The sequence below is a fragment of the Epinephelus moara genome, chromosome 2 (assembly GCF_006386435.1).
Source record: "Epinephelus moara isolate mb chromosome 2, YSFRI_EMoa_1.0, whole genome shotgun sequence".
NCBI lineage: Eukaryota > Metazoa > Chordata > Actinopteri > Perciformes > Serranidae > Epinephelus > Epinephelus moara.
Window position 1 is genome coordinate 40,835,389 of NC_065507.1, and position 18,754 is coordinate 40,854,142.

The 18,754-nt window shown below is 40.4% G+C and overlaps 1 protein-coding gene across 2 annotated transcripts in view; it reads left to right on the plus strand.

Moving 5' to 3' along the window:
- Positions 1–18,754, plus strand: part of pipox (pipecolic acid oxidase) — a 78,427-nt gene that overhangs the window by 21,137 nt on the left and 38,536 nt on the right. For both annotated transcript variants that reach the window (XM_050056318.1, XM_050056309.1), the window contains exons 3-4: positions 7,079–7,292; positions 13,043–13,225. In XM_050056318.1, coding sequence (XP_049912275.1) covers positions 7,079–7,292; positions 13,043–13,225 — 397 coding nt within the window. The remainder of the gene's footprint in view (positions 1–7,078; positions 7,293–13,042; positions 13,226–18,754) is intronic.

The following is an 18,754-nucleotide window of genomic DNA, read 5'->3' on the forward strand; positions in this document are numbered from 1 at the left end:
CTCTGGTCTCCTGCTCGTGAGGGATTCATTACAATATCGTAACATGGTTTAGATTTCTAAATAAACATTCACCTCGTCGCTAGATAGACCTACTCCTGAAAAACTTGTGTCTGCACAAGACGTTTTGTTCCTACGAGGCCACCGTCATTTACCCGACGGGAGGGGTGAGCGAGTGAGCCCTGCAATCTAGAATTTGACCACTGATGTCACTGTTTTCAACAGTTTTCAACCCATTTTACACAGTGGCCCTTTAACATACTAAAAGGAACCCCCAGACCACTTACACCCTGTCCCTACACCCATACAGTAACCATCCTACACAACCAGTGTCTGGCTTTAGATACTTGAGCAAACAAACAACGCTCAGAAAAACAGTTGTATATGTATTTTTACTGATACAATACAGCCATGGTTTCAAATACTGCTACTGAAAGGGCTTGAAATACCACAACAAGAAATCATTTATTCACGCAAAATTACTCAGATCTGGTCTAAACATCCATCCATCCATCCATCCATCCATCCATCCATCCATCCAGCTTATACTGGGCCGGGTCACGGGGGCAGCAGGTCAAGCAAAGCACCCTAGACATCCCTCTCCCCAGCAAAACTTTCCAGCTCCTCCTGGGGGACCCCTAGGCGTTCCCAGGCCAGACGAGATATGTAATCCCTCCAGCGTGTTCTGGGTCTGCCCCGGGGCCTCCTACCAGTGGGACATGCCTCCAGCAGGAGGCGCCCAGGAGGCATCCTGATCAGATTCCCGAGCCACCTCAGCTGACCCCTTTCGACACGAAGGAGCAGCGGCTCTACTCCGAGCTCCCTCCGGATGTCCAAGCTCCTCACCCTATCTTTAAGGCTGAGCCCAGCCACCCCACAGAGGAAACTCATTTCTGCCGCTTGTATCCGCGATCTCATTCTTTCGGTCACTACCCAGAGCTCATGACCATAGGTTGGGACGTAGATGGACCAGTAAATTGAAAGCTTTGCTTTCTGGCTCAGCTCCCTCTTCACCACGACGGACCGGCGCAGCGCCCGCATCACTGCAGAAGCTGCACCAACCTGTCGCTCCATCTCACGCTCCATTCTACCCTCACTCGTGAACAAGACCCCAAGATACTTGAACTCCCTCGCTTGAGGCAGTAACTCTCCCCCAACCCGGTCTAAACAGATAAAGCACATTTAGAAATTGCAAATCATCAAATACATTATATTTCTAGTAGTAATAAGTAAGTATTTTACCATGTGAACATTTGAGAAGTGCAATGTCCCTATGTAACGTGCAAGGTGCATATGCTATTTTGACTACCATCCTCACCCAAAGTTGTAAAATTACAACAAAGACATAACAAGCTAAAAATCTAATTTGATGCATGCATTCAACAATAATTTAGTATTTACATGTTCTAGACATTCTAATAATCACAAAAAAAAATATTTCAGGGATTTTACTTACTTCAATGTTGATATATCCAGTTCAGTAAAACAGTTAGATGTGCATCCAGGAAAATTCACAAGTTGTATGAGTTCATGGCCTGATGGCCAGACCTATTTGCACATTTACCTTCCAGTGGCATTGCAAGGCTAAACAATAGGACCTAATGACTATGTAAATATGGTCTTTTTAAAAGAAAAACATTTGCAGGTTTGTTTTTGGGACAGCTAAAAGTGATGTAACATTTGTAACAGTGCCTTACAGGGTTAATATTACATTTTCTGCTACATGCTAATATGTTGCCTTTGTGTACAAGTTTTCTTGTAAAGACAAATGTAAAACAGTATTTCTTATGGTATACAGACAGGAGAGATGGGTAAATAAAGTAAGTAAGTAATTGTTTATGACAGATTACCAGTATTGGTAATAATTGGTAAGCAGCCACTACAAGTTACCAACTTAACTACATTTCTCAGTAGCGTGGTAGTAACGTCACTACTTTCTGAGTTAAATAGCTTTTCAGTGGTGAAGTTAATTAATAGATCGAGTAGCGTGGTAGCGTCCACAAAAGTTACAAGCTCTTTTTCCCAGGAAAAGCTCTGAAGTACAACAGACTGTTTTCTGCTGAGGTCTGGATAAAAGTAAGAATAATAAAACTGAGGATAAGTAATGTGACTGATGCCAGTACCACACCGAGGCATGTAGATGAGGGAAGCACTTCCATATGACATGACATATAATGTCAAAAGTCTTCAAAAAAAAAAAAAGAAAAAGGAAAGTTTAAATTTTAGTCTGTTACTTTATAACAAACAGTTAAAGTGATCATTTTTGCCACCTATTTGTTTGGCTGACAGTTTTTCTTCTCACTGAAATAATGCTATTAAAGTAAAAAATAAAATAAAAGTAGCTTTGCAATTAGCAAGCTACTTATGCCATTTTCTCGTGGCTTAGCTTGCTACTTTTTTCTGGAGATAGCCTCCATGTTGTGAAACTTTATTTCGATGTAGAGTAACTGGTATCTTAGCTCAGTACATTTTCCAAGTAACTTGTCCAGCACAGCAGATTACAGATTAACAGATGATACGTGATGATTAAGACTTTAAAGAAAGACTCTGGAGTTTAGACTTTACAGAGGGATGGGAGTAGCCAATAACAGCCCATCTTGTGACAAAACAGGACTTGTTTTGGAAATCTAAATGAAATTTAGTAATCTTTGAACAATTTCACTCAGTGTTTTGTGTGTGTCAGACACAAATGCCTGTACAGGAGGTTATGGCCAATCCACTGCAATAACGTCTTCCAAAGAGTTGGAAGTCATGTCTCTCACTATCTTTCAGAACAGATATGCTCTTATCTCTGAAATATGCATGACATTGCAGGTCAATATGCGACCCTTTATGTACGCTTTCCTTTTTTCTTGATCACCTTGTATAGTGTAAATACCATTCAAGTCATAAATCTTTGCAAGTTTCTCCATATTATGAACTGGTAAACTACTGTAAACCCACAAAAGTAGTTCGGCAGCCACAGGTTAACAAATAACATGTATTAACCCTTTCTGTCTGCTTCATAATACTCATACACCATACCAAAAACATTTTTGTTAAACAGAATCTTAGCTAGCCTGGTCAATACAGTTTGTTTGGCTGCTGTCCTCTCAGCACCTCAGGAGTTGTTGCAGTTGGTTTTGACTGCCACTGACCTGTCACTTTCTGGTCAGCGCTAAAGGTTAGATACTACTAAAGCAAAACTATAGAGTCTCCAATCCCAGTTTCTCTCAAACAGCAATGGGTGGGTGCACTGACCTAAGATGGATGTACTTACATCAATTTCTCTCCCATCCCTTTGACTGTCCTTTAACATGAAGCACCAGAGACCAGCCGGGTTGATACACGAGTACGCTTTAATGGCATGAGGTTACAAGTTTCTGGGTTAAGAAGTTTAACTTGTCAGGATACTGTTATGTGGAAATGGCACTGCGGAAACTTGCCTGAACAAATATGTCAAGAATTGATCTGATTGGTGCTGCAAAAGCATTAATTTGGATTAAATACACTTGGTAAAAAAATTTGAAAATGAAATTTGCAATGAAAATTGCAATTGCCCTCTTATAATAACACCTCACACCTAAACAACAAAACAGGATGTTTGTTATCCAAAACAATTCTGTATTGGCGTACCCCAGCAGTTTGACATGTGAAAAAAGTCTCCATATCTAAACAAAATAGAAATATATATCTAAGCAAAATGGGCTACAAATAGATAAGTAAATTAGTTTGACCTGATGATAGTGGGAGAAGACATTAAGTGGATCACCAAATTTAAGAAATACCATGAATGTAATAATCAATTTGCATGGTAGTCAATCAATTATTCAATCAATTTGTCACATGAAATCATGTAAGATACAAGTCTTGTGAAATTTAGTAATCCAGTTACTTCCTTAGATTTGTGTGTAATAATTAATATATATGTATGAAGTACAGAAGTTCTTCTTGAGCCTCTCAGTGCTGCCTGGTGTAACCAGTACCTTCCTCCTGACCTCAGCAAGAAGAAAAGGCAGTTATCTGGGTGGCTAGGATCTTAAATGATTCTCCTGGCCTCATTCTTGCAGCACCTGGTGTAAAGACCTCTTAGGCAGGGTATATCAGCACCTACAGTACATTCAACTGAACTAACCACTGCAGGGCCTTGCCATCCTGGGCCCTGTTTCCCAGTTTCGATGTACCTTAGCGCTCTACAAAGGTCTCTGAGATATACCTTAGCTAAGGGACTTCTTTTCCTACGAGTGTTTCCCAAACTGTCCCTTAGCAGGTGCTCGTAAGGAGAGCTGCTAAGGGACATCGTAAGTTGGAGCTGTCCTTCATCACGGTGCTGACAGTTTATTAATCGATGCTGCACACATCAATTGATCTCATATAAAGGTAAATAAATGACATTTTAATATAAAAAGTTTTGCCATAATAATTTTACTTCCATCAAATATTATATCATAAATGAGGCTTTGCCTTTTACAGAACATCTGCTCATCTATTTGAAGCCTAGTCCACACATACACGGGTATTTTTAAAAGCAGCGCTTTAAAAATAAATTTCCTTCCAGACGAAAATTTTGGCACCGTTTCAGGACAAATCCCCTGAAGCATATCACATTAAAACATGACTTACATGCCCCCGTTATAAACAAGGAGACCAATGATGAAGCAGAGAAAAGTGATTGCTGCTGACCGATAATGCATTTGTTATTGAAACATTTATTGCAGCATACGTGTTTGTTTCTCTTTCTCCATCATTGCAGTTCAATGGCAGTTTGTGTCTTACATATAAGTTTTCCAACATCAGTTCTGTCAATGTACAGACTGCAAATCTGTTGTTGTCACACAATAGGCACCTGTAGCAGCAGCATATCCTAGTTTCATTGCTCTGTGTGTGTGTGTGTGTGTGTGTGTGTGTGTGTGTGTGTGTGTGTGTCTGTTGATTGGGTTCCTCTTTATTTTTTCCTGTAGACATCTCTGTGAATAAAACAAAAACAGTAGGAAAACTTTTCCAGGTTGGACAACCATGATGTTTACCTGCAGCGCTCTGCCCCCTCCTCTATGCCTGGGCTTACTGCATCCCCCTGCGGCTCTCTCCTCGCCCCTGAACCGGTCACTCCACTCAGGCGTCTTGGTAGAAGATCTCCTCTGATTAAGCCAGCCTGTCAGCTTCATGCATCGGACTTTCTCTTCCAGAAGTCCCGTGGACAGTCTCCCGCTCAGCCCGGGCCCGGGCGGCCCTCCCCGGGCGTTAGAAGCCGGCACAGAGCGCTCTGTGCTCCAAAGCCCTGTCCGCTGTAATGCAGCCATAATCTCGTCTACAATGAAGCAAGCAGAGGTGATGCGGTGATTGCCTATATGGAGCCACCTGCTTGATTAGTTTCCAGCCGGCCTCATTAGACTTCAATTTGATCAATTTGTCAAGTATCTGTCAGATATTCAGTATATAGTGGTGGGGTACAGCCTGTAGCCTCGTCAGAAAAAACATATCCTCAGTTAGTTAGCTCCATAAAATAAATGAGTGAATGAATGAATGAATAAATAAATAAACCTATATAGTCGTAATATTCAATATTCATTATTATTTTTCATGAAGTTAATTTTAAACTAATGATGTCATTTGCATAAGGAGTCTAGATGTGAATCATACTGCAACTGTCCGTTTAAAAAGCATAATTTTGGCCTAATAAAGCTAAAACTGTGACAGGATGAACGGAGTGTATCACTAAGGGACAGCTTACAAGTGCTTCAGACCGCCCTTCTTAAGATATACCTTTCAGAAGATATATCTTCGCTAAGGAAACCCTGAGAAACAGCCCGTAAGCTTAAGGGAGACCTTAAGATACAACTTACGATGCATGTGGCGCTACGAAAGCTCTGGGTAACAGGGCCCAGTATAGTAATGTTTCCATACCAGGCAGTGATGTTCCCTGCCAGGACACCGTCAATGGTGCAGAAGAGAAATTCCTCAATATTGGAGGGGATACCCGGAATTTCCTCAGGCGTCTGAGGTAGAACAGTCTCTGCCTTGCCTTTCTCACCACTGAATGGGAATGTGGACACCAAGGTACTTGAAACTATCCACCCTCTCTACTGAGGACCCGTTGATATTAAGGGAGGCGTTGACCTGATACCAACAGGCCAGGTCCTCTTCTAGGGGTGGGAATCACCAGAGGCTCCGCGACACGATATTATCACAATACTTTAGTCACGATACAGTATTATTAGGTTTTAAAATGTGTTGTGATATGCTGAGTATTGTAATAAAATATACTGCGATATATTGTGGTTTATGAACTGCAAATAATGTCCCCAAAGGAAAACTTTGTCAACATCTGTATTATCTAACAAGATAAAGTTTTCTGTGTGTTTATCTCACTTCATTTTTTGCAAAATGTATGTTTGGTTCAAACATGCACTTGGACTCAACAATAAACTGATTTTTGGTGGTCAGTGGTCAAGGTCATTGTGACCTCACAGTTTTTGCCCATAACTTAAAACTTATTATGACAAAATTTCACACAAATGTTTAACAGGATAAAATGATGAGGTGATGACATTTTATATCCAAAAGGGCAGCTTCACTGTGACATCATAATGTTCTGCAAAAACACTTTTATGGACATTACTCAATGTCATATCTCAGGAACACAAGGGGAGGAGACATTTGGTCAGATACTGAATTGGTGACTTTAATCTTGGGTGTCCACCTTGAAACTGTGCTGATTTAATAGATCTTTTGTGCTAATGAGGGAAAATGTGTGTGAATCATCTATTGATTTTACAGACATGGATGTAAACTGTAAGTACATGGCCAGTGCATGGAGACATACAACTGCGTGGCAGTAATTCTAATTTTGTAAGCAATGAGGATTTTTGCCAACATTATGGCTGTGCTTACACCTTTGTATCCAACCAGTGTGAGGTTGATTTCTTGTAGTCTTTACCCTGTTTGAATGTTGTAATAATGCTAGTGTGTCCTCTAGACTTAAATTTTCCTTTAACATTAGTACTGCAGGTGTTACACGGTTGGTGATTTGTAAAGGCTTCCATTTGTCTTGACCATTTCTTACCAAGATGCCATATTTATCTCCATTGATCTCCCCTCTCAGGCAAACAGGACTCCTGGTAATGGGACCAGAGAGAAGTCAGAGTTACCAGATGGTTAAGAACACCCTGCAGAGGAACAAGGTTCCTATGATGATCCTGAGCAGCGACAACTTCAGTCAGCACATCCCCCATGTCATCCTGGCTGAGGGAGATGAAGCAGTGGTAGACATAACTGCTGGAGTACTGTATGCTGACCGTGCACTCAAGGCTGTACAGGTACAACACAGATACTGATGTCATGAGCCAAGGCCAATCATGTAGTCGACTCAGGTCATGAGGTGGACTACCCAGTATGATGCAATTTAAGACAAAAGCTCATCCTCATGAGGTTTTAACTTTTGAAAATTTTGGCGGTTTGCACATTTATATTTATAGATCCTTTCTGTATCCCAGCTTAGCCAAATTAATTTGTAAAATGAAGGTGAGTGGTGTCACTGTAACCCAAACTGTGTGTTGTAAACATCCACCACTTTTTTTTTTTTTTTTTTTTTTTTAGTAATGTTGCAGTTGTTGACAAAGCTGATGCAAAGCTTGGTTTGCCTTTGAATTACCTTCATGACTTCACGCATGACTGTGAAGTTTAACAAAGCCGAATCATGGAGATCTATAGAGTTTATTCACCTCACAACCCATATCTTAATATTTTCCAAAGACTTTTAAGGTCTGTCTCACCTTGTTATATAAAAGAGTGCACACAGTGTCTACGTCCTTCATGTGCTGAAAGGCATGACCCTTTCAGATACATTTTGTGGGAAATTGCCAGCATTATTTAATGCATCAGTGCAAATTAGCCAGTCTGCTATTCAAATAGATATTTCAATAAAACATAAAGTGACCTTCATGTCTGTTCCAGGTAGAAAGTCGTGTCTTGATTTAAGAAATCTGTACCATACAAAATTTACAAAAGAACTAGTAAGAGAATTGGACTGAAAAATACCAAGATGTGGATAACTGAACATATTTCATGCCCATTGTTTTAATCTAATAATAGCTCACACTGTTAATGTCTTTCAGCTATAAATTCACATTACTGGACTCTGTGTGCACTGAGAAAAGCCAGTGGAGGAGAACAGACGTATCCATGGCTGCCAGGTCAAGCACAGAACATTGCTTTGTTATTTCAGTGAGGTGCCATTTTCAATTGACTGGACAGATTGTTCTGCTGCTTTTTTGTGAAGCAGCAATCACGTATATATTAAAGCTTGTAGTGACAGGTATGTAACAGATAGGTAGGCATTTCTATGCCATGACTATTTTGTAGCTTCTTGCCTTTGATATTATGTTTATATATACACTGCTCAAAAAATTAAGGGAACACTTAAATCACACATCAGATCTTGCTGAACGAATTATTCAAGTGGAAAATATTTACTGATGTACATTGTATAACTTGTTGAGAACAAAATGATGGTCAGTGGAAACCAAAATCATCACCCCACAGAGGGCTGGATTCAAAATCACACTGAAAATCAAAGTAAAAATTGAAATCACAGGCTGATCCAACTTGCTTGAATTTTATCACGGCAACTCATAATGTGACTTGTTAGTGTCTATGGCCCTGTCGTGCCTGAATGCAACAAGGTCTGGGAATGCTCTTGAGGAGTCGGCAGATGGTGTCCTGGGGGATCTTCTCCCAGATCTGGATCAGGGTATTTGTGGTGGTACTTGCGCATGCACTGATACATAACGTCCCATAGGTGCTCAATTGAATTAAGGTCAGGGGAACGAGAAGGCCAGTCAGTGGCATCAATGCCTTCGTCATCCAGGAACTGCTTTCACACTCTGGCCTCATGAGGTTGGGCATTGTCCTGCACCAGGAGGAACCCAGGGCCCAATGCACCAACTTAAGGTCTGACAATTGCTCCTAACAGCAGTCAGGGTACCGCTGACAATGAAGGAGGTCTGTGCAACCCTACAAGGATATGCCTCCCAGACCATCACTGACCCACCGCCAAACTAGTCATGCTGGATGATGTTACAGGCAGCATAACATTCATCACGGCATTTTCAGACTCTTTCACGCCTGTCACATGTGCTCAGTGTGAACCTGTGCTAATCTGTGGAGAAAACAGGGCACCAGGGTTGGACCTGCCAATTCTAGTGTTTTCTGGCGAACGGCAATCAAGCTGCATGGTGATGGCCTCTGAGCACAGGTCACAATAGAGGACCTTGGGCCCTCATGGCACCCTCATGGAGTCTGTTTCTGACAGTTTGGTCAGAAACATGCACACCAGTAGCCTGCTGGAGGTCATTTTGTAGGGCTCTGGCAGTGCTCTTCCTGTTCCTCCTCACATGAAGGAGCAGATACCAGTACTGCTGCTGGGCTGATGCCCTTCTACGGCCCTGTTCAGCTAGCAAATGTTCTTGCGACCACATGTATGGATGTACCATCCTGGAGGAGCTGGACCGCCTCATGCTACCAGTAGTGACAAGGACACTAGCAGGACACAAAACTAGAGAAGAATCAGGCAGGCTGAACTATGCATTTTGTTGTGACACAAAAGCCCAGTTCACCTATGGGTAAACTTTATCGGGAAAATGGATAAATCAGGTTAAGTAGGTAATCAGATAGTGTGTTCATGCACTGTGGTAACCTGGCTTCTGTAAAATTCACATGAATATGAATGAATGAATGAATGAATGAATGAATGAATGAATGAATGAATTTTTTTAAATTTCGAACATGTGCAAAAAAACTACAAAACAAACAAACAAAATTAAATTAAAAACATGCAAAAATTACCTTAAAGCACCTTAAGCAATAAACCTAAACAATGTGTTACATGTCCGAATATATGCAGCATGTAGATAGTCAGATTCCTGCCCTACAGTGGCCTTACTCTGGAACCACTGGACCACATGCATGATTGATTGATTGATTGATTGATCTGTTTATTTAAGTGTCAAACACCATAATTGGTGCCCAGCCCTCATTAGTCTCGCCACCAGACAATCAGAGATCTCCACCTTCTGATAGTCTGGGGACACTCCTTTCTAAAGTGTGTTTAACACACCGGAGAAAACGGCCGGCAACACCTCTTGCATTTTTGAAAAGGACACGCCCTCCCGGAAATGTGCGCTCCCCCTTTTCTCGTCTGAGCTTGAAAATGGATGCCGAGGGATTAAACTCCGTTTTATCAAACGTGTGCTCAGTCCACAAGATTGTGGAAATGAAGGACTTACAGCGACGTTGTTTAAAACTTTTAATGCAGTCAGACTATGTTTACGAGCACAAGAGTTCAGAGAGCCACCGAAGGACCGCCCTGCAGATTTACTATTGGTTCTGCAATGTAGGGAGTTTTTTTAAACTCTGAAATTGTATCCGCCCATCTGAACACAAAATCAGGGAGAAAGACATCAGTCTTTAGTTAAGCAAAGCGCCTCATGGGCTTATTAGACACTGAACAATAAATAATACATCAAATAATTCCACGATTACATCCATGATAACCACGTGACATAATACATAACATAACAAAACCTCTGAGAATAGGGACACATACAAATAAAAAAAAATAGTTTGTTATACAGGGTACAAAATACTTTGCTGCAAATACCACGCCTTTTCTATAAATTTTGCCAAAGCAAAAACATTATTTTCAAATAACCAACACAGAATCTCACCTTCATATTTCCAAAATAGATCAGGATTTAAGTGAATTGATTCAAAAAGAGAATTCCTTAAATCACTATATAAAGGACAATGAAAAACAAAATGAAATTCATCTTCCACAACCTGGAGATCACAAAATTCACACAAATGTAAATCTTCTTGTATGCCTTTAAATCTTTCCACTTCTACTGCCAGAGGTAAGGTACCAGTTCTCAAATGAGCACAGAGGGACCTCTGCCTTCTCTTTAAATTAAGGACAATATAAGGTTCTGTAGCATAATCATGCATGAATTATGGATAAACACAGATTTGATCTGAAAGTGTTCCTGCAGACAGTTTTTAAACTTTTGTGGCATTCAGCAACACTGGCATACTTCCCACTTGTTCATAGAGTATCCTAGACCAGTGGTTCCCAACTGGTGGGTTGCGGGGCCATTCTGAATGAACCAAAAATTACTTGCAAACGTGTCAAAGAGGTAAAAAAACAAACAAACAAACAAACATTTTTTAAATGCAGTAAATTTCCAGCACAGAGCTTTTATTTTGAATTGCTGTGTTCTTGTTCATCGACATGGCCAAATTCAAGTATGACGCTGAATGTATTAAACTGTGGGACCTCGAACTAATGTCTAAGGAGAAATCTGGGCCCTCTGGCTGGACCAGTTGAGAACCACTGCACTAGACCACACGTACCACAGCACACACAACAGCCAACTTGTGTTTTGTGCTGTAAAATATAAATAATGATGATGAAAACAGGAGGAAAAAAATGTTCTAAAATTATTTATTTGTTTAATCATTTTAAATGTTCACCTATTAAATATGATTAAGTCCACCCTAAATGACAAAGAAATTAGATCAAAATTTTCCCTTGCATGTGCACTCAGCTCCACATTGATTATCATGTGTATGTGCAGCTTTTTGAATCTGATGAAAATAATACATTTATGCATATTTCTGTCCTTTTAGTCATGAATATACTTCTTGTCACTGTTTGTAGCTGTCAACCAGTAAAACTGCCCAGTACAGCATTCATTTGGAAATTTGCTCTCTTACACACAGATTACATTATACTTATTATTTTATTCATACAATTAGGCAATGCTATTGATGTATCTGATAATAAAAAAATGAGAACTTAATTCTAGTGATTCTGGATAATCATATATAGTACTCCAAAGTACTGTTTTTATAACGTGAAAAATTAAAATAATTTGAAAACATTTTAACAGAGCGCTTAAGTTTATTTGGGCATATGCTTCAGATAACATCCGCAGGTTTTTCAGCTTAATGAGTATATCACAGCAAAATCAAACGAAAATCATAGTAGTATCATTAGATGCCGAAAAAGCATTCAGTAAAGTAAACTGGACTTTTTTTTTCAGCACTCTGCACAAATTTGATTTTGGAGAGTCATTCGTCCATTGCAAAAGAACAGTGTACACCTCACCTAGAGCCACAATAATCACAAACAAGGTCACCTCATCTCATCCCTATTCACCTTTTTTATAGCACCACTTGTAGTAGGAATATAGCAAAACAATTCAATTGAATTGCCAATTCACAACATGAAATCAGCTTTGATGCAGATGATTAATTATTATATTTACAGAACTCTTCCATGTCACTGCAGGAAACTTTCAATATTATTAACAATTTGTCCACAGTCTCCAGCTACATAATAAAGTGGAACAAACTACAACTACACTACCACTGTCTGAAGACGCTTGGGATTCTACAGTATAAAATATTTAGGTATTTATATTTTACCAAGAGTGTGAGAACTCTTCAACCTCAATTACACCTCTGCTAAAAAAAATAGAAGACAACTTCAAATGCTGAACCAAGGTTCTACTCACTCTAATTGGATGAATCGCTCACCCTCAGTTTTTTTTTATTTTTTATGCTACCCTCCACCCCCACCAACAAGTGGTTCACAACACTCATCGCATGAACTACTCAATTTTACCGGAGAAAAACAAAAAATCGAGAATCTTATTTCCAGCTTTAAAAAAATGGAAAAAGTGTGGCTTGGGAACCAGAGGGTTGCTGATTCAAGTCCCAATGCAGACTAAGTATGGAATGTGGACTGCTAGCTGTACAGGTGCTAGTTCACCTCCTGAGCACTGCCATGGTGCCCTTGAATAAGGCACTGAATTCCCAATTGCTCTGGGTGCCTGTCCAAGGCAGCCTTCTCACTCTGACATCTCTCCATTCAATGCATGTATAGCTCCTGTGTGCATGTGTGTGTATTTCAGGCCTGTGTATACATGACAACAGAGTTAAAAAACTGAATTTCCTCTCTGGGATTAATAAAGTCTTCTTTTTCTTATTCGTCTTCTTCCTTTCCCAGGGGCAGTTTCAGAAGTTGGGTGGGGTCATAAGAGACAAAGAGAAGGTAATGGACATCAAGCCTGGGCCTGTTGTGACAGTGTCAACCTCCAATGGTGTTTATCGAGCCAAGCGTGTGGTGATCACCGCTGGACCCTGGGCTAATCAACTGCTGGCCCACACTGGCTTACAGTTGCCACTAGAGGTATTTAAACTGTTAGTGTCCCACAGTAATGTTCATACAGCTGCCTATGTATCAGTATTGTACTCAGGCATGAATTGAAGTCAAATATTAGGATTCAAGAGGTTAACATACATGTAAATGATACCAAAAGCTAAGTTTCATTGTCAACACTTATATTTAACTGCATGTCAAAACTGTGAGATACAAAAGGTTAAATAGATCTACGTGGTGTGTGAACAGATTGCATTTGTGAGCACCAGAGTTGACCCCAGAAATTCTTCACAGGAGTGGCCAAATGGGGATACTGAATATCTTGGGTGGCACATCAAAACCTAAAGCCATAATGAAATTTTAGAAATTCAGTTATGCTGCTGATATATAGGGAAGTTGAAAAGAGGCATCTTGTAGGTCATTCCTCATTTAAACCTTGTGAATCAGCCATTCCTCGACCACTGTGGCACTTCCAATGCAAGCAACAGAATGAAAGTAGAAACAGGGTGTCTGACAAAAGCTACCAAAACCAACTTTGAAAGTCAAAACAAGTCACTGCAATGCTTGTGGGCAGTTAGGTCAGTCCAATAGAAAACAGCGCAATCAAACTGATTTAGTCGCTGACGCTCACTCACGTTGCATCCAGTTAGGACATGGTGTAAAGCAGTTTCATGTTACAAATCAGTGTTACCTGACGCTATTTGGCATGTCAGAGGCAGGCCACTAGCCCAGGACCTGCTTATCTGTGCCCTCTTGTTTTATCTGATAAAATAAGATCCAGATGTTCAAGAGGTTTTTAACTGGAGCTGAATTACCCTTAGAGGCCACTTCCTCTCCAAAACAAACGGACCCAGTGATTTAAACCGGTAAAAATACTAGATAAAGCAGTTTCATGTTACATAGTATTTCTGACCCTGCTCGTCACAGAGGGGCTGCAAACCATGGTGGCTAACACAAAAGCATGAATGTCCCTATCTAGAGCCAGCATTTGGTTTGTCCATTCTGGGCTACAGTAGAAACATGGCGATGTCCGTGGATGAGGACCTGCTCCCTCTGTAGATATAAATGGCCTCTTCTAAGGTAACAAAAACAGAATTCTTATTTTCGGGTGATTATACCCTAAAGAAAACATACTAATTTTGAAGGGAACATTGATTTTAAGGAACATAACATTCACTGGGAACAAAAGTTGTCAAGTTTAGGGGAGACTGGTGGGTACACATAGAACCCATTTTCATTCAGATATCTTGAGGAGAGAGTTTAAGGTTCACCTTTGAAAATGCCCATGCCAGTTGTTCCCGTGACCTAACTTTGAGCAATATTTACCCCCCATCCAAACCAGCTATGCCGACATGGTTGGTACCAGTGGATGCCTTAGGTTGTCTAGTTTCATAATGTGTACCACTACTAGCTTAAAAGATGAGCATGCCACAACCTCTTAAAGACAGTCATGCCAGTCTCCAATGATTTTTGCCAGGGAGTGAGTGGGAAGGCCATTTCCACGTTCCTTCTGTAGCTAGTGAACACGTTGATCAAGATGCATAACACTGTCACACAAAGACAGTACTATGCAAAAAATGAAACACAAACTGCTATGTGTATGCATGGTCCACAGTATGTGTGAGGTTTGCACAATCATTATATATGCATTATGCACAAATTTATGTGCAGGAAATAGTAAATGCATCTTTTTTTTGTGTGTGCATGATTCATACATCAGGCCCCAAATATACAGTACAATCAGCCACATGTTTCCCATTAGACTCTATGTTGTTAGACACTGTCTTGCAACTTTAACTCGTCCTTCTCTAACCAGTTTCACTGTCTTTCACCACTGGAATCTTGCCCTGCCTCCCCTTTAAATGACCACCTGAAGATGCCACAGAAACAAAAGCAATTCTCCTCCATATTTAAACAGCTCAGAGGCCTTAGTCAGCAAGGCAGTATTTTCCATCTTGCAATATGCCACACAGCCTGAAAAGAGAAGGTGATGGGAAAACAAGCAGACAGCTGTTAGAGTGGAGAATTGGAGTTGATATTGGAATTGCATTATTCAGGCTAGCAGCAGGCTGGGGGGCCTGGGGAATGCCATGCCTGAGTGAGCTGGTAGAAAAGCACAGGCTCTGAGCTCGTTGGCTCGCTGGAGCACTTCTGTCTGAATTTTTATGGTCCCTGGGAATGAGTGCACGGCCGGTTAGTTCATTACATTGAAAGCTCCTGAACAATGTGTCCTTATTATTGCCACACTCAGATGGACGTCATTTGTACAACCATGTGTACATTTCATTAAATCCCAATTCTCACTTCACCACCGCAGAGCTACTTTTGTAATTGCACTTCTATTAGACAGGAAAAAAAGGTGATGAGGAGGATGGAGTAGGTGTTATGGAGTTTTGTATTTTAGGTTTAATCAGCATGGGGTTTTTTTTGCTGCTAATTCTGTGCAAGTATGTATTCATTCAGGTGTTGGGCTTCTTGCAGAGAGTGAGTGTAGTATTAATCAATTGTAAGGAAATATATAATTACTGAAAATATATCCATCATATCTGATCATATCTACAGCTACCAAGTTTGCCATGACATTTTGTTTAAAGATTTTAATACCTCAGAGGTCAGTTCCTAGGGGCTGTAATGACCCCCAGATCTCTCCCCTAGCGCCGCCATCAGGCCCAAAATCCCATTTGAACAACGCTTCTGCCAACATCTGGGAATTAGTGATCACATTTCCATCAAATTAGATGTGGATATTTATGGTCCCTAATGGTTTTTGGTGTCCTTGTGACCTTTCCTCTTGCACCATCTGTTTCAACACACAATTCTGAAAAAGGAATAAGCAGACTGGTATGAAATTTACTGAGCACAGCACATTGATACTGCTCAGAGGATGAACTCTTGTATTTTGGACACCCTCCGGAGCCTTTCTCTTGTACTGCAATCAAGCTAAATTGTCAAGCATGCCTGCAGATCATATCTAATCAAACACGTTTATCAACAGTTTTCAAGTAGGAGATCAAGTTTTGATGCACAAATGGTGTGGTTTGGCAAAAGTAAAATTAGTAAAATGCTAGTAAATAGTACAAAAGAAGTGTGTGCTGCTTTTGCATCTGCTCCTTGGCACAGCAGGTTGTTGTATTTCCATCAGAGTACAAGCTTGTAATGCAATTTTGCATGTTAGTTGAACGTTTGCATACATTTTGAAATATTTATCCATTTGTGCTGGTGATAGCCGTGGCCAGAGGCATTATGTTCTCTGGTTGTCCGTCCATCTGTCTGTCTGTCTGTCTGTCTCATTTTTGTGAAGGCGATATCTCATGAATGCCTTGAGGGAATTTCTTCCAAATTAGGCACAAATGTCCACTTGAACTCAAGAATGAACTGATTAGATTATGGTGGTCAAAAGTCAAGGTCATTGTGACCTTGCATCTGTCTCATTCTTGTTAATGCAATATCTCAAGTAGGCCTTGAGGGAGTTTCCTCAAATTTGGCACTAACGTCCACTTGGACTGAACAATGAACAGATTAGAATTTGGTGGTGGAATGTTGAAGGTCAAGTGACTGTGTCCTCACAAAATATGTTTTTGGCTCTAACTCAAGAACGTATACTCAAGTTCTGATCAAATTTGACATCTGTCTAATAGAATATCAGTATCAAAGTGATGACATTTTATATCCAAAAGGTCAAAGGTCACCTTCACAGTAACATCATAATGTTCTGCAAAAACATATTTCTGGCCATTATTCAATGTCATATCTAAAGAACGGAAGGGGAGACATTTGGTCAGACCTGAAATGCTGACACTAATCTTGGTATCCACTTTGAAACTTCACCAGGTGAAGCCAAACTCTGTGTTCTATAGAGAAGATGCATGTGAAGCATCCATGTTTTCACAGACATGGATGTAAAGTGTAGGAGTGATGGGTTTGTGGAGGCATTCGAATGGGAAGCTGTAATTCTTGTTTGTCTTTACATGACACTTCATGTCTACACTATGGCTCCTATTCAACCTCTGCAGTATTTTGTAAAATCTCACATGTGTGCAAAGAGACAGCCTAGCCTCAGTCAGAAAAACTAAAAAGGAAAAAATTCAATAATCTGTGCGTACAGCACTGTATGGTATATGGAGAGCAGCTCCAATTAGGTATGGTTAAACATTTCAAATGACCATAACATGCTCAGTAATTAAGCGATAATTTACCCGGTTTTGTTTTTGTTTTTCTTGAAATCAAATTTATCATAACTATAATTTGATCACATCCATAAAAATATTTTTTCTCAATGCGTGTCAACTAAAATTTTGTCAGTGAGAGAGTAAAACCTGTGTTTTTAGCAAAGCTAGTCAAACCTCAGATGTGACCTCACTTAGGTGAGTAGAGAGTGTTCTCCACATAGCATTTGTTATTCCAGATGCATAAAAAGAAAGGCAAATGTTTACTCTTGCCTCATAAGCACCTCTGGTGGCCATGGAAATTATGACTTGTCTGTCAGGGGCAAAGGCAGATGCAGCATATTGTTATTAGCACTGCAAAACATCATTGGGAGTAGGGCTGCATGATATTGGAAAGAAACTGACATTGGGATTTTTTTTTTTTTTTATTAAAAAATACAAGAATTTTCACCAGAAGACTTGAATAGCTCTATTTGGAAAGAATTAGGTTGACACCATGACACCATGACACCATTGCATTCATATAATACCCTTATATTAATCCAGGTTAAGATCAATGATTTAACATGACATACTCTAAAGTAAGGGGGTTCATCTGTGAATGAAGGATCATGTTTTTAACCTCTCTAACTCCGCCAGGATGCCGACGTCCTTGCTCCCCTCCTCCTCTCTTAAATGGTATCTCCCAGGCGTACTACGTCATCAAACCATGTGATGTTTGGTATTGTTGGATTCAGGAAGCTCTCGACTTTTCAAAAATAAACGAAGTCCAAAATCGCGATGAGTGGTGACAAGTCATGTCATGCTGTTTTTCAACGGGAAAAGTTAAAGGATTACTCGCGATCCATTCTCGGAACCCATTGGCTGTATTCGGCGTCTGCCGGAAGTCAGATGCCGAATACAGCCTCTGGGGGCAGATCCCTGATTTTTTGGCATTCCGGTTTGATGTGGGCGGAGGAGGCGAATTTCCGTTTCCGGCTTCCGTTTATATATAAGTAAATATGCTGAACCATTGCGATGGATTCAGAGTTTGCAGTGACGCCAATTATGTTCCGCCTCGTTAGTTCACCGCACGGACCGTTTAACCTGGCAACAACTGCAACCGGCTCAAACGTGATTAGTCAATATCACGCGGACTACAAACAGCCTACAACCAGAAACCAGGGCTCTTCCGCTCTTCTTCCGGAGGCAAGATTTCCGGGGTTTGCCTACAGACTCTACATTCACTGAATGTATGTATATATAGAGACTACTCGCGATCTTATGTGGAGCCGTTAGCGGGGACTTAGCTGTTTTATAAAAGGTAAGCGTCTCACTCCTACCACTATTTTTGGCTGAGATACACCGTCTAGAAAGTGGGATCATAACTTTCACGTTTCATATGGCTTTATTT